The sequence below is a fragment of the Crassostrea angulata genome, chromosome 5, assembly GCF_025612915.1.
Source record: "Crassostrea angulata isolate pt1a10 chromosome 5, ASM2561291v2, whole genome shotgun sequence".
Lineage (NCBI taxonomy): Eukaryota > Metazoa > Mollusca > Bivalvia > Ostreida > Ostreidae > Magallana > Magallana angulata.
In genome coordinates this window covers 17,847,117-17,860,953 of record NC_069115.1, presented here as the reverse complement: position 1 = coordinate 17,860,953, position 13,837 = coordinate 17,847,117, and the positions used below count along the sequence as shown (strand labels likewise).

Below are 13,837 nucleotides of genomic sequence, written 5' to 3'. Positions count from 1 at the left end.
TTCAATAATTAAATCTGTTGACAGTTACTGGTTCTTTTTTTCTAATATACATATAATTATGTACTTGCTTTTTAGCTTTTATTTGCTATAGTCTGTGCCAGATTACTCTTAGAACTAGGAAATCGATGACTGTTTCCTTGTATTCATTTTACAGTCTGAAGAAAAACACCACACAGTTAAAAAAATTTGGTTTGTGAAACACCTTTGATAATATATGCCTATTTATATAAAGTCTATTTAAAGTCCATGTCTTTCATGACTTTCTGAATTTACTTGAATTTGAAAATGGTCTCTTCTTTTTATATAAACATTATTTTATTATGTAAAAACATATTAGGATTGAGTAACAGGCAATCTGCCTATTCAAGCTCTTTCCCAAGAAGATACAAGATACCATATAACGGAAACATATTAGAACAATTAATTATGAAATACACATAATTTTGAGTACCAATATTAAGGACACAGATTGAGGATTACTTACAATGATAAGAACATACTTAGTCTATACACATACCATGCATAATGGGCTCTTAAATTATGCTTACTTCCTGTTGCTAAGGTTTTCTTTTTTGAGATATGACTTTTTGAAACCCAATGTAGACTTCGCAGAACATTAATGAATTTCATGTTCATAAGGAAAGGAAAAACCAATTGTTCCATTTAGTTTATAATTGTATGGAGCCTTCAATGTTTCCTGTCAAACTCAAAAATAACTGATCAATCATGCTTATCATGATGATATTGTAAACAGGGTTTTTTTTCACCAATGTTATTTTTGCAAACAACTTCCCCCTGTTTTGAATTTGCCCAAAGTTGTGTTTAAGAGAGATTATTTGAGACATTAGAAATTGGCCAGTCTTAATTTCGCCCGCTGACAGTGAGGGCAAAAACGTCGAAAATAAAACGGGGGCAAATAAATATTACCTTATATACAGTAACCACTGGATGAGATACCTCTTCGGACCACGGCTGCAGTTTATAGAAGAATTTACAACAAAGTCATGAATATTTTCAGTCTCATGAAAAATATCTTTTAATTAATGAATAAAATTTAAACAAAACCAGTATTTTCATATTTTGATCTCTATAATAATATTATACTTTTTCAGTCATAGAATTTAAATATTGTCAATGATAAGCACTGTGTGATTTATTAATTTGGTTGTTCACTCACTTACACCTAATCACCATTTATTCTAACTTGTCTTGTTCACAATAAAAATAAAAAAAATTGTATTTGTTCTCGTTGACTCTTTTGTATTGAAGGAATCTCCCCAATCCCATGAACACTCTAGAGAATCTTTACAAAAGTTCTTTTGTAAAAATGCAGCCCTGCTGTATAACTTTGGTCAATAGTTAACCACTGATTAATAGAAAAGTAATTAACTTTTAAGCAATGAAATATAACTTTACAAGTGGTCGTTAAAAGTTAAGGAGTCTGGATGGTCAACAAAACCATAGCCATCAGATCTACTTAAAGCAATATGAGCTGTATTTTTTAGAATTTTATTTTGCTGCAAAAACCTGCTAGTATGATAAGTCTGCATATAACTTAAACTTTTATGATAAATAAGGTTTGAAAAAATCATTAATTTTTGTCAAAGGAAATATTTCTCTTCTAAGGAATATATAGCAAATCAATTTTTGTACAGGACGACAATAATTCAATTTTGCTCCAAATAAGGCTTCTTAACGACCTTTTCCACAAAAATATGGCTAAAAGAAATTTAAAAACCATGATATTTTTGTCATTTTAGTAGAAAAGAACATTTTAGTTAAAAAAAAATTCAACATGAAAAATGCAGCTCATATTGCTTTAATATTTAAAGATATGATTTGTTAGGCTACACGTATAAATCATTATTAAATAAAGAAAAATTCCTTATAATTTGTGTCTTAAATTTTGGTATTTACCCATATTTTCATATAGAGCTCTTCTTCTAAAGGAAACCAATAAAGTTTAAAAATGGCCATGACCTTTGAGCCCTCTTAACAACTGGATAAGGGATTTACTCGTTGGTTAATGGTTGTATGCAGTGTTTTGAGCAACCCAGTTCAGATAAATTAGATTGAGTTTCACAGGAAACAGAAATGAGGAATTTTTTCTTTCATACTGCTACTAAACTGAAAATGAAATGAAATTTTCTTCATTACAGGAACTTGAAGCCATTACTATGGGGCATGCTGAGCCTACTTCTTCTTACTCATAGTGTCAAAACTTTTGTCCGCAATGGCGACTGGTAAGGGTATAAAGCACTTCAAAGTCATTCCAGTGATGAAATATTGTAGAGTTGTTTTTTTTAAAATTTATTTGCTATTATTGATAAAAACAAATATATACATGTAATAACTGTGTTTTAGTATGCATTGCTATGTTTGGTTTTAATTAATATATGGTTTAAATGCTCAAATAATTTAAAAACTGGCGAATTTTTTTATCGTTTTCAAAAACCTTGGTTGTATTTATCATTAAAGGATATGGAAAATTTACATTTTTCAAAAAAAGACACTAGTCTTGTAAATATATTTCACAAATAATGCATGTCTCTCCTGCAGGTCTCTCTGATAGTCTTGTTTTTACATTTTTTGCCGTCTTTTTCAGGGAATCAGAGTACAGCATTTTCAGATCAGCATTAAAAGTTAACACCAAAAACGCCAAACTTTTCAACAACGTCGGCCACGCGCTGGAGAAGTTTGAAAAGTATGCGGATGCCTTGGAATACTTCGAGAAAGCTGTCAGGTTAGTGTACTTCTTTTCACGGGCAAACATTGTTATTAATCAGATCTATCAATACTGACAATCATTGTAAATGTATCAGCATTTTATATAATTCATTTTGTTAAGAAATAAAATTCCATTTACGAACACTCATCAAGAATTTAAAATTTCAATATTATTTCATCCTTTTAAAATGTGTATGATCCCTATAAAGAAAAATATATTGAATGATAAATATTTTCTTCATGAATGACTTTGCAGTGTGCAGCATGATGACATAGGGGCCCACATCAATGTCGGCCGGACATACAACAACCTGAACATGTCAAAAGAGGCGGAGGCAGCCTACAGGAGAGCCCTCAGTTACTTCCCTCAAGTCCAGCCTGGTAATGTGTAGAAAAAAAACCTCTCAGTTACTTTCCTCAATTCCTGCCAGTTAATGTGTGATAGAAAATCCTCAGTTACCTCATTTAGTGTGTTCATAACCCCTTTCCAAATCCTCAGGGATAGAAAACGCACAATTTTATGGATAAATATCATATTAAACATTTCGTTACCATCACAAATATACACACAATCATCCTATATTTATTTCCCAGCCTTCATTTTGAAGATTGTTTGGTTTTCTAAATATTTTGACCTTCATATTGTTTTCAGGTAAGAGCTACCAGGCCCGTATTGCTCCGAATCACCTGAACGTTTACCTGAACCTGGCATCACTGGTCAGCAAGGACCCCAGCCGACTGATGGAGGCAGATAAAGTAGGTCACCACTCTATTGATTAAGAGATAATCCTAGTAATTTACCTACATAGTTATCTAAGGCCTAAAAAAAAATAGGTTTGTTTCCGCTTTCCCGACAGACCCTAACTTAAACCCGCCGACCCAAAATTTTTTTTCGAGTTTTTTCGTAAATTTCCGTTTTTATCCGTTTTTTGTTAAAATTTCGTTTTTATCCGATTTAAAAATTTATTGTGTCCTCCAAATTTAAGTCGTAAAAACGCTTATAGAACTTATTGAGATATCATCAGTGTTGTGTAGATGTTTGTTATTTACAAATGGCAGCACATGTCGTGCCAGTTGAGCTTGAGAAATGTTCCCGCCAGCCGGGGAAAAAGATCATCACATCATTTAAATAATGACAACAAATACTTGTTTTTTTTTTATCTTACCAAGTTTAATAGATAAATGGTTTAATATGCACAATTGAACAGATGGAGAGGGAAAAAAAAAAGATTAAAAAAAAAAAAAAGCCGACCGACCGACCCTAATTTTTTTCAGCCTGAAAGCGGAAACAAACCTATTTTTTTTTTAGGCCTAATGACTAATTCATAATTCTTTTTTTTTCTTCAGGGTTCTTTGTTGTTAAATTTTTTGGTGTCATCTAGTATACAATAATTCAGACAATCATAAAAAAAGTATTTGATATAATTTTCATTGTCGATTCAAAAAATAGCAAAAATCACAAAAATGTACCTATTTTGGATGAAAATGCTAAAATTTGCGGTTGTTAAGAAAAACAAGTTATATGGATGTACCAGTTTATATTAATTTAAAAACAACAACCAAAAACTGGGTTTGTTCTCTTTGTAAAATTAATGTTTTAGAGTTTTACCTTGAAAATGATCCTTTAAATAGGGGACCTATCTTCAATTATTCTCATATAGTGGTGTATACATGGATACTTTTGAACTGTTGGAGATATTAATGTTCCAAAAAAATTTCTTTGCTTCATATTTTTGGATCACTAGTATTTTCTGGTAATTGTAATTGTAAATGTAGTTACTAAGCCCACTGTACACTCAATTGATATATTATTCTGTTTTTAGTACCTAAAGACAGCTGTCAGCATGAGGCCAGACTATGTCCAGGGCTACATCAACAGAGGAGACATACTGGTCAAACAGGGGCAGTAAGTGTCTAATCAAACAGGGGCAGTAAGTGTCTAATCAAACAGGGAAAATAAGTGACTAATCAAACAGGGACAGTAAGTGTCTAATCAAACAGGGACAGTAATTGTCTAATCAAACAGGGGCAGTAAGTGTCTAATCAAACAGGGAAAATAAGTGACTAATCAAACAGGGACAGTAAGTGTCTAATCAAACAGGGGCAGTAAGTGTCTAATCAAACAAGGGCAGGAAGTGTCTAATCAAACAGGGACAGTAAATGTCTAATCAAACAGGGAAAATAAGTGACTAATCAAACAGGGACAGTAAGTGTCTAATCAAACAGGGACAGTAAGTGACTAATCAAACAGGGACAGTAAGTGTCTAATCAAACAGGGACAGTAATCGTCTTATCAAACAGGGACAGTAAGTGTCTAATCAAACAGGGGCAGTAAGTGTCTAATCAAACAGGGACAGTATGTCAACAGTCATACAGAGACATTGAGTGTCTGCATTTAAACAAAGACAGTAAGTGTCTACTTAATTAAACAGGGGCAGTAAGTGTCTAAAGTCAAACAAAAGGACTGTAAGTATTGAATCAAACAGGAACAGTACTGTAGATTCCTAATTAAACATGCCAGGAATTAATATCCATGTAAAATCCCGAGAAGCACCCTTTGTGGATTTGAAAATCTCACTTTATTTTCTGAGAGTTGAGAATCATAAGAAATTAGAATAAAAGTTCCACATTCACAAATTTGATTTCTTTCGTATTGATACAAAACGGCAGGATCGTGGAATTAAATACTCACATAAAATAAGGAATCTACAGTAAGTGTCTAATCAAACAGGAAAGGAAAGTATCAAAAGTCAAACTAGATCATTTTATGTATAAAGTTAAGCAAAGAGAGTACTAAGTGTCTATAGTCAACTCCTCAAAATCAGTGTCTAAAGGAATGATATTAATATAATGATAATAATAAGAGCTTTTAAAGAGAGTGTTTTGATTTTTACAGGAAAGAGGAAGCATTAAAAGTCTATAAGACAGCACTACAGTACGAACCAGATAATGCTGATGTCCTGTACAATGTAAGTAGGATTGAATGAACCAGATTAAACTTACATTGGGGGTAATGTCTATTGAATTTGATTTTTCTCTTTATGGTACATGTAGATGAGAGATCCATGATTTCTAAAGATTGAGATTTATGATTTTTGAAAGATTGAGATTCATGAAAGCAATCTGATAATAAATGATTTAAATCAAACATCAATGATTGCTGGTTTTTCAGTCTGATTTCTTTTATCAGATAGGGGTAGTGTTGTTAGAACTAGGGAGACCGGAAGAGGCCAGGAAAAGCTTTGAAGCAGCTCTAAATAGTGAACCTGACCATTCAGTAAGGCCAACAAAAATTAATCTTTAGTTTCCAGACCAAATAATTTAAATGCAGTGCAAAATATAGATATATTATTTTTGTTTTCTTGGGAAGATTTGCCAAGGGGAATAACCCAATTTTCATATCTGAACTGAAATTTTCAAAAAGTGAACTACATGTATTACTCTTTTTAGTATAGCAATAACATGCATATTCAGGGAGGCAGCATTTGACCTGGTGCTGCAGTGCCTAAGAAAACTATATTTTTTTTTTGGGGGGGGGGGGGGGGAACAAAGCCTTGCTAAAAATTGAATTCAAAAATTTAAGCTTTGCATGTTTAATGAAAAAAATCACATTATTTATAAAAATTTGAAAATTGTAAGATTCAAAGTACAATGTCATTTATTTGAATAATTGAGCTCTGTTTATGATTAAGAGTTGACCATTTTCTTCTTTTTTTTTCTCAGCAATCCCTGTACAATTCAGCCATTATGATTCAAGAGTCAGGGGAACAGAAGATGTGGCCAGAGGGTATAAGGAGGTAAGGGGGATCCCAGAAACAATGAGTCCTCAAACCAGTGTTGGTAACAACAATTATTGAAAATAAATCATTATGTATGATTATAGCTTAGACCAGGTTGATGGACAATGTATACAGAAATTTCATTTGTTAATTCATGTGAAAATGCATCATGGAACTAATGTTTAGAACATGAATTTAACTGCATTTAAATTCCATAACTGAAGAAAATAGTCCCTTTGGAATTTGCATGTTCTCCTTTTAACAGAAAGTGAGAGAAGAGGTTTTGTAAAACTGTTGATATTCGCCAAGTACCGTATATCCAGATTTTTTCACTTGTCAAAACATTTGTGAAAATATTACAGGATATAATTTTTGTGTATTCAATAATTTAGAGATCATGGAAAAAGCGATAGATCATCACAATTTGTACAACACTGAAGGTGAGGCAGATACTTTCAAATGTTATGTTTTTGTTTTCAGACTGAAGAAGCTGATCAAGCGGGAGCCAGAAGATGCCAAGTATTACTTCACCCTGGGGATGTTACATATGGACATGCAGGACTATAAGGAGGCTGAGAAGGACTTCAAAAACTGTATCAAGGTCAGTGACCTCTAAAGTGGGTCAAGTTTAATGACCCCATAACTGGGTCAAATTCATTGCTTATATGAACTTTGTCGTGGTCAGTTTTCACAAAAATTGAATCAAAGTCAAATATTAAAAAAAGTGTTTGATTATGGTCTTTGACCTCAAAATCTGGGTCAAGATCATTGACCTCCAAAATCGTAGGAAGGTTATTAATCTCAATAGCTTATGAAGGTTAATATCTTCGCTAACTAGTATTACATTTTTATGTATATTGATAACCACAGTGACTGTAGAAGCAGAAATATTTGTTGAGGATTTAAGTATGTTATTTTTGTTGGCAATATGAATCAACAAAATTAAATCCATGACAGATTTTTAACCCACTGGAAGTATTAATGAATACAAAAAGATTACGATTTAACAAAATTAAATGCAAACTAAATTTTATTTGGTATAAAAACAATGAAATTTTGACCTTCTACAGTAGTTCAGCAATCTGAAAAAAATGATTGAAAGCTGAACAGAGGCTGATAAAACTGATATATTCGGTAAATTCCACCTCTCTGACTGAATCACATGCTGTGGAATCATTTTTATTTGTGGGGGTCAAATTTCATAGCAAAAATTCTCCTGCTTCATGGGGACGTGATCTCGTTGGTAGGAATTTTTATTTTGTAAATAAATGTTAAACATGCTTGCATATGCGTTGAATTTCGGGTTATACCCACAAAAGCCACAAACATTGTTCTCCCACGAACAATCAATGATGATTCCATGGTAAATGAACTACCAACAACTTGAAGAACATATTGATAAGAAGGGCTCACATGTAATTTTTACAGACTAGCAACATGCATGTTATATGTGTGTATTCCAACAGTTTTCTTGAATTAAAATCAAGGATTTCATCTACTTAATATACTTATTACATTTTTTGTCACAATGACAGTCTTTAATGCTTCATGGGTTTAAGATGAAGAAAATGTATTTATAAAATTTTATATATAATTACATGGAACTATTTTTTTTAAATTTCATGTAACTTCTTTCCTTCCAGTTTGATCCTCTGTTTAGAAGTGCCCTCTTTAACCTTGCCCTGATGTTAAACAACAACCTAAACAGACCCATGGATGCCCTTCCCTATCTGGAAACTCTCATCCAGGTATTTCATTGATTTTTTTTTTATGAATCATTATACATGAAATGCACCACTTGAAGAGTACATGAAACATCAGACTTTTGCTTGTGTTAGCTTTTAGATAGTGCAGACACGCCTAATTCAGCATTTGCTAGAAAAAATTCAAATCTTAGTACTAAATAATCTACAATGAGGAAATTGAGTTTAGTTTTAATTGGTTTTTTATGCTTTCCCTTTTTTTAGTCACATTGTTAAAAAAATTGTTTGCACTTTATTTTTAATGATATGTTTTTCTGTATTCATTCGACCAATTTTTTCTCTAAAATATATAGTAAATATTGACAAAGTTAAACAGTAATGCTTCTTTATACATTAAATTTTGCTAATGTAATTGATGCAATCAAAAACAGTCTATATTTCTGTTATTTTTATGTAGAAAAAGTACTTCAAGGTATTCATCATGTAATTTTCAATGTACAGTACCAATCGGACCCAACATAACAGAAAGTAAATTCCAACTAAACCCGGGGTTTACTTTCGTGGTTTACTCCTAGTTTCCGCCGTGTTTACTAGAGTGGACCCAGAATAAACCCAAAGTAAACCCAGTGCACACAGAGAGTAAACGCCAATCATAAGTATACCCCTGAAAGCGGACGCTACATATGATTTGGAATATACAAGAGGTGGGAATTACAGGCAGTAATATGGTAAAATGAATGACGGGTCTGCTTCACACTTATTTTAAAAGTGTTAAAAGTGGACCCCTAAAGCAAACCCAGAGTAAACCTTAAGTAAACCCTAAATGAACTCAAAGTAAACCCCAAATGGGCACAACATTTTAAATAGCAGACCTCAAGGAAACCCTGAGTAAACCCCGAAAGTAAGCCCAGGGTTCAGTTGGGGTCTGCTTTTGTGTTAGGTTGAGTCTGATTGGTACTGTATATGTATATAGACTTGAGAGTTTATGAAGTAATAAGATATTCTGCTCATGTTAATAATGCTGTAAGACTGGTATCTCACAAACACAGTGAAACCTGATACAGCTGTGATCGTGTCAGGCAAGTCAGAAAACTAAATTACATTGCTTATGGATGGATGATCCTTAAATATTTGAAGTCCTGCAGAGTCACTTTGTTGGTACTCATAAAGCTCATTAATAAGAACTTTCCCAATACCAAAAGACATTTCTGATATTTTTACGGAAGAAGCCATTTATTAATTTTATGTTAAAAAAGACACAAATGTTATTAAATACATGCATTGCCTGAAATGTTGATTCTCATGAAAAGCTTTATGGTTCAAACAAAATGCTTATAAACAGTTTGCAGAAAATATTTTTCCTGAAACATATAAATACAGGTTTCACTGTTATTTTAAACCAATCAGTGGCTTAGAATTGACTTCTCTTTTTAGTTCCTCTTTATTGCAGACTTAATCATGTTGGATAATATAGCTTTTAAACAAAACATCATCATTCAGTGATGCAGTGTAGTGTGTGCTTGTATTGAGTGCCTAGACTTCTGAACTGTAATGTTATGAAAATAGCTGACTTTGCTGTTATTGTACTGTATATTGCTTTTGCTTTCTAATCATGGATTCATTCTACTTTATTATCATACTTTATCTTAAGTTAATGTCCTTAACAGAAGTTTTCTTTTATGAGTAAGAAAACAAAATGAAAATATATTAAATATAGGGGAACCACTTCAGTTCAGATTTCTGTTTTCTAAGAAATATTCTTTTTTTTATCTACGGAAGTCCAATGCTTAAAGTTAAAATATGATATTTTTTTTTTTATATAACAGATAAAGATTAAGTAATTCATAATCAGAAAACATTACTATCTTAATTTTTCTTTGCAGAACTATCCTGAGCACACGAAGGCTCTACTCCTAATGGGGGACATAAATGTGAACGTCCTGAAAAAGCTCGATGACGCGGAAAAGAACTTTGCTCGCGTGGTGGAGCTGGAACCAGACAACGTGCAGGCACACCACAATCTGTGCGTGGTTCATGTGGAGCGCGGTGACCTGATCCGTGCAGAGAAATGTCTCACCAAGGTCGGTGATAGTCCACAGTGTCCAAATTTTGACTAAAAATGTCAGTAATATTTTAACAGTTTAAAATACACAGGCCTGTTTTTAACAATATAGATTTTATCATTGTAGGTCCACCAGATGGCCCCCACAGAAAAGTACATCATTAACCATCTGAACATCGTCAGAACCAAGCTCAACCAGCTGATTAAGAAGAGACAGGAGGAGATGAAGATGCAGAAAGAGGGTCAACCACCAAAAGGCAGATAATCCGAGAAGAAATCTTCAAATATGGTCTGAAAAGCATTAAAAAGAAAGATGAATGCTTAGAGATTAGGTGAGAAAGAAGTGAGAAGGAGGACCAAGGGCAGATAAGCCATTATTAAAAAATTATCATTTTTTAAAATATTCTTAGAGACAGGCTTAATGAACTGATTAAGGAATTATGAAGTGAAAGCAAGAATGAGGTCAACAAGGGGCAGATAAGCCATAGAGAAAGTACATGGCTGAGAAGTCTAGAGAATGTAGTGAAAGGAATACATAGAGATGGCTTGTAGAGACTGGTGATTGTTTCATGGCATTTGGTAAATAATGCTTCCAATTTAATTATGAATATTTTGTTTCCAAGATAGAGGCTTACAGCTGAACATTATTTGATGCCAAGATGAAAACGAGTGCGTTAACTTTTCAATATCCAATCAAAATGTATTAGGTGCTGAGAAAAAGATGTTTTGTTGACATTTTTGAAGATTAGCATTAGTACAACTTGTACATCCATGAATATTGATTATTATTTCGATTTTTCATTTTGTTTATACATTTGCCAAATAATGGCTGGTTTGTGCTCAAGTACATTTGCATAGGAAAGTATATTTCATGTTTTGAAATAACAATTTTTTTCAAATTCAAGAAATGAGTTTAATTTATATAGTTCATGTTTATGTATATACAGGATTATATACAGTTTTTGTTTTTGAGTCTTTGCAGAGAGATTAGATAGTTTATTTTATTATTATACATTATACATGTATTCTTATTTTTCCTTTTGTTTCATTCAGATTGCTAAAAGTTTAATTTCTCTTTTATGGTGAAAGAGGTTTCAATTGGTATTATTTTAAGGGGTTCCATTATAGCCACTCTTGTGTTTTTCATTGTTGTGAATTGATGCATTTTAGAAGAGGTTAAAAATTTCAAAGGATGATAAATACATGTAAATGGCACTGGTTGTTCTCAAATTGACAGTTTTTAACCGAGTTTTCCAACGGAAAAATCGGGTTATTAAAATGGCGGGCGGGTGGGTGGGCAGGCGGCTGCCAAAAGGGTACCCTCATTGTACGGATAACTCCTTCTACAGTTTTCAAGATAGGAAGTTGTTCTTTTGCAGATCAATTGTACATATATCAGAGGTGTGCATATTGCTAGGATTTTTCTGATAATTTATGCAAAATATTGCATACACATGTAGGGTTCTCCATTTCACTGTATACGGGTTGACATGGATTATGGATACAGTTCACATAAATGACAACCCGTTTGCTGTCACATTGACAGCTTTTCACTTTTTTCAGAAGTAAACTAAGATGTGTCCCTTTGATGAAAGTCATTCCATAAGTAAAAAAAAAAGTTCAAAAGGGTGAACAAATGAAAATCTGCTTCTTGATTTTATTAAGCATTTGGGCAATGTTGAAAAAAATTGAAGTGCAGAACATTTCCCAAAAAAATTCATTAAGATGTAATGATTTTTTTTTCTCAAAAGATTTTGGTAAAAAGGACATTACTTTTAGAAAATTTAGATTATTCTCATTGATAATGTTAGCATGAAGATTATTTTTAGAAAAAATGTTGATTAAGCATCAAGTGTATAGATTAGCATAGCAAGAATGCTTCAAATCTGGTTGCGTTGGATGCTTGTAGATTATTTATTGATTTTCAGGCAGGTATATAGACATGATATTTGTAGTTAATGCTCAGAAAACCTTTTTGTTTCCTCATCTTTACATAAATCTTATTTCATATCATAATAATCATGAATAGTGTTTTGTTTCCAGTACTCATTTGAATGGTTGTGAGAGAATTTGAGATTTGTTTAGTGCTTCTTTGTTTTGGGTTATTTTTTGTTTATTTATTTTTTGGGCTTTAAGTTTTATTACTAATTTACTATATTATTTAACCCTTTAAGGCAATTTTTTTTATCTTATTTCATCTATTTTTTTTTTTTAAAATGTTAAAAAATTTTGGGAGAGGTTTAATGGGACGTTATGTGCTAAATCTTTTAGATATATACTATATTGAAGAATGATTACAGGTTTACTTGACTGTAGAGAGAGAGAGAGAGAGAGAGAGAGAGAGAGAGAGAGAGAGAGAGAGAGAGAGAGAGAGAGAGAGAGAGAGAGATGGAGATGTATAGAGATGTTTTGAATGGTATAATTAGTGTACATGTAGCAGTTTTGTAAGTGAATATAAAAGATGATTAAAAATTTGTGAGTAATACCCCACCCCCAAAAATGGTCAGAAGAATGATTCAAGGAGAAAATGCCAGCCATTAATATTATGTATTCATGAACTGATGTTCTAGTTTCAATTTATATCCATTTCGTATTTATCTAGAATTGAAATGATCATTATTTTGGCCCTGTTTTATGAGTTTTGACTATTCAGTCAGGTACATGTATTTACAATTGATTTTTATTACATATAATTTAATTTGTACATGCACATCATAATGAAGTGAGCTGTTATTTTTCTTTTATAACATGTACTTGTACATGTAATACAATTTCAATTATACACAGGTTGTATGCTCTTACTTTTGTTGAAGGTTGTGAACCATAGCTTTCATTACTGAATAATACTGTAGAAATTTACAGAATGAAGCTGCTCAATTTATTTTAGAGAAAAAAAAAAGATATTGCATCTATTAGACTACATGTGTATTAGGATCATCTCATATTTTGTAAATGTAAATGTAATTTTTTATTTGTTTTGATGATGGAAGTTTTATCAAGACCATGTACATGTAAAATTTACACCTTATTAGGATTAATGTAGGTATGCAGTGATTGTTGGATAGTGAAAGCTAGATTATAATAAAAATTATTTTGTTGACAGCCTGTTTTGTTATTTGTTTCATCTACAATATGTTAGTTTGGGTAGGCTATACACACCAAAAATTACTATCTAGTCTTTAGCGCTGTGAATTACATTCGGAAATACTAGTAGTTTTCTAAGAGGTGTCGACAATGCCTTTGAATTAACACACGCAGAATCCAAACTTTTTTTCAATTATACATAATTTAGATTTGATATAAGAATATATTTATGGTAATATATATTAACAGTCATGAAGCGTAGATTTTTTAAATGAATTTTTAGAGCTACATGTATTCAAATGATTGAGTATGGTGGTAAAACGAAGTACCACGGATGATTCATTTTGATTTGTTATGAATATGTTTTGATATGTTTAATAAGTTATAATGTGTTTTAAATGTTAGATAAGGGAAAATTAAAGTGACGCCGCTATAACCATGAAATCGTTAATATGTAAGCGCATTTTCTTCTAAACAGCGTT

The 13,837-nt window shown here is 32.1% G+C and overlaps 1 protein-coding gene across 4 annotated transcripts in view; it reads left to right on the top strand.

Moving 5' to 3' along the window:
- The window catches only part of LOC128184045 (protein O-mannosyl-transferase TMTC3-like), a 37,501-nt gene extending 24,128 nt beyond the window's left edge, over positions 1-13,373 (top strand). For 3 of the 4 annotated variants that reach the window (XM_052853362.1, XM_052853360.1, XM_052853361.1), the window contains exons 10-21: positions 2,160-2,243; positions 2,606-2,743; positions 2,984-3,108; positions 3,380-3,483; positions 4,551-4,633; positions 5,624-5,696; positions 5,918-6,004; positions 6,451-6,524; positions 6,987-7,107; positions 8,150-8,254; positions 10,093-10,290; positions 10,399-13,373. In XM_052853362.1, the coding sequence (XP_052709322.1) occupies positions 2,160-2,243; positions 2,606-2,743; positions 2,984-3,108; positions 3,380-3,483; positions 4,551-4,633; positions 5,624-5,696; positions 5,918-6,004; positions 6,451-6,524; positions 6,987-7,107; positions 8,150-8,254; positions 10,093-10,290; positions 10,399-10,536 (1,330 nt within the window). In that variant the 3' untranslated portion in view covers positions 10,537-13,373. Of the gene's footprint in view, positions 1-2,159; positions 2,244-2,605; positions 2,744-2,983; positions 3,109-3,379; positions 3,484-4,550; positions 4,634-5,623; positions 5,697-5,917; positions 6,005-6,450; positions 6,525-6,986; positions 7,108-8,149; positions 8,255-8,666; positions 8,728-10,092; positions 10,291-10,398 lie in introns of those variants that run through there. The other variant, XM_052853363.1, reaches the window with a different exon arrangement.
- Positions 13,374-13,837: the final 464 nt, after the last annotated feature.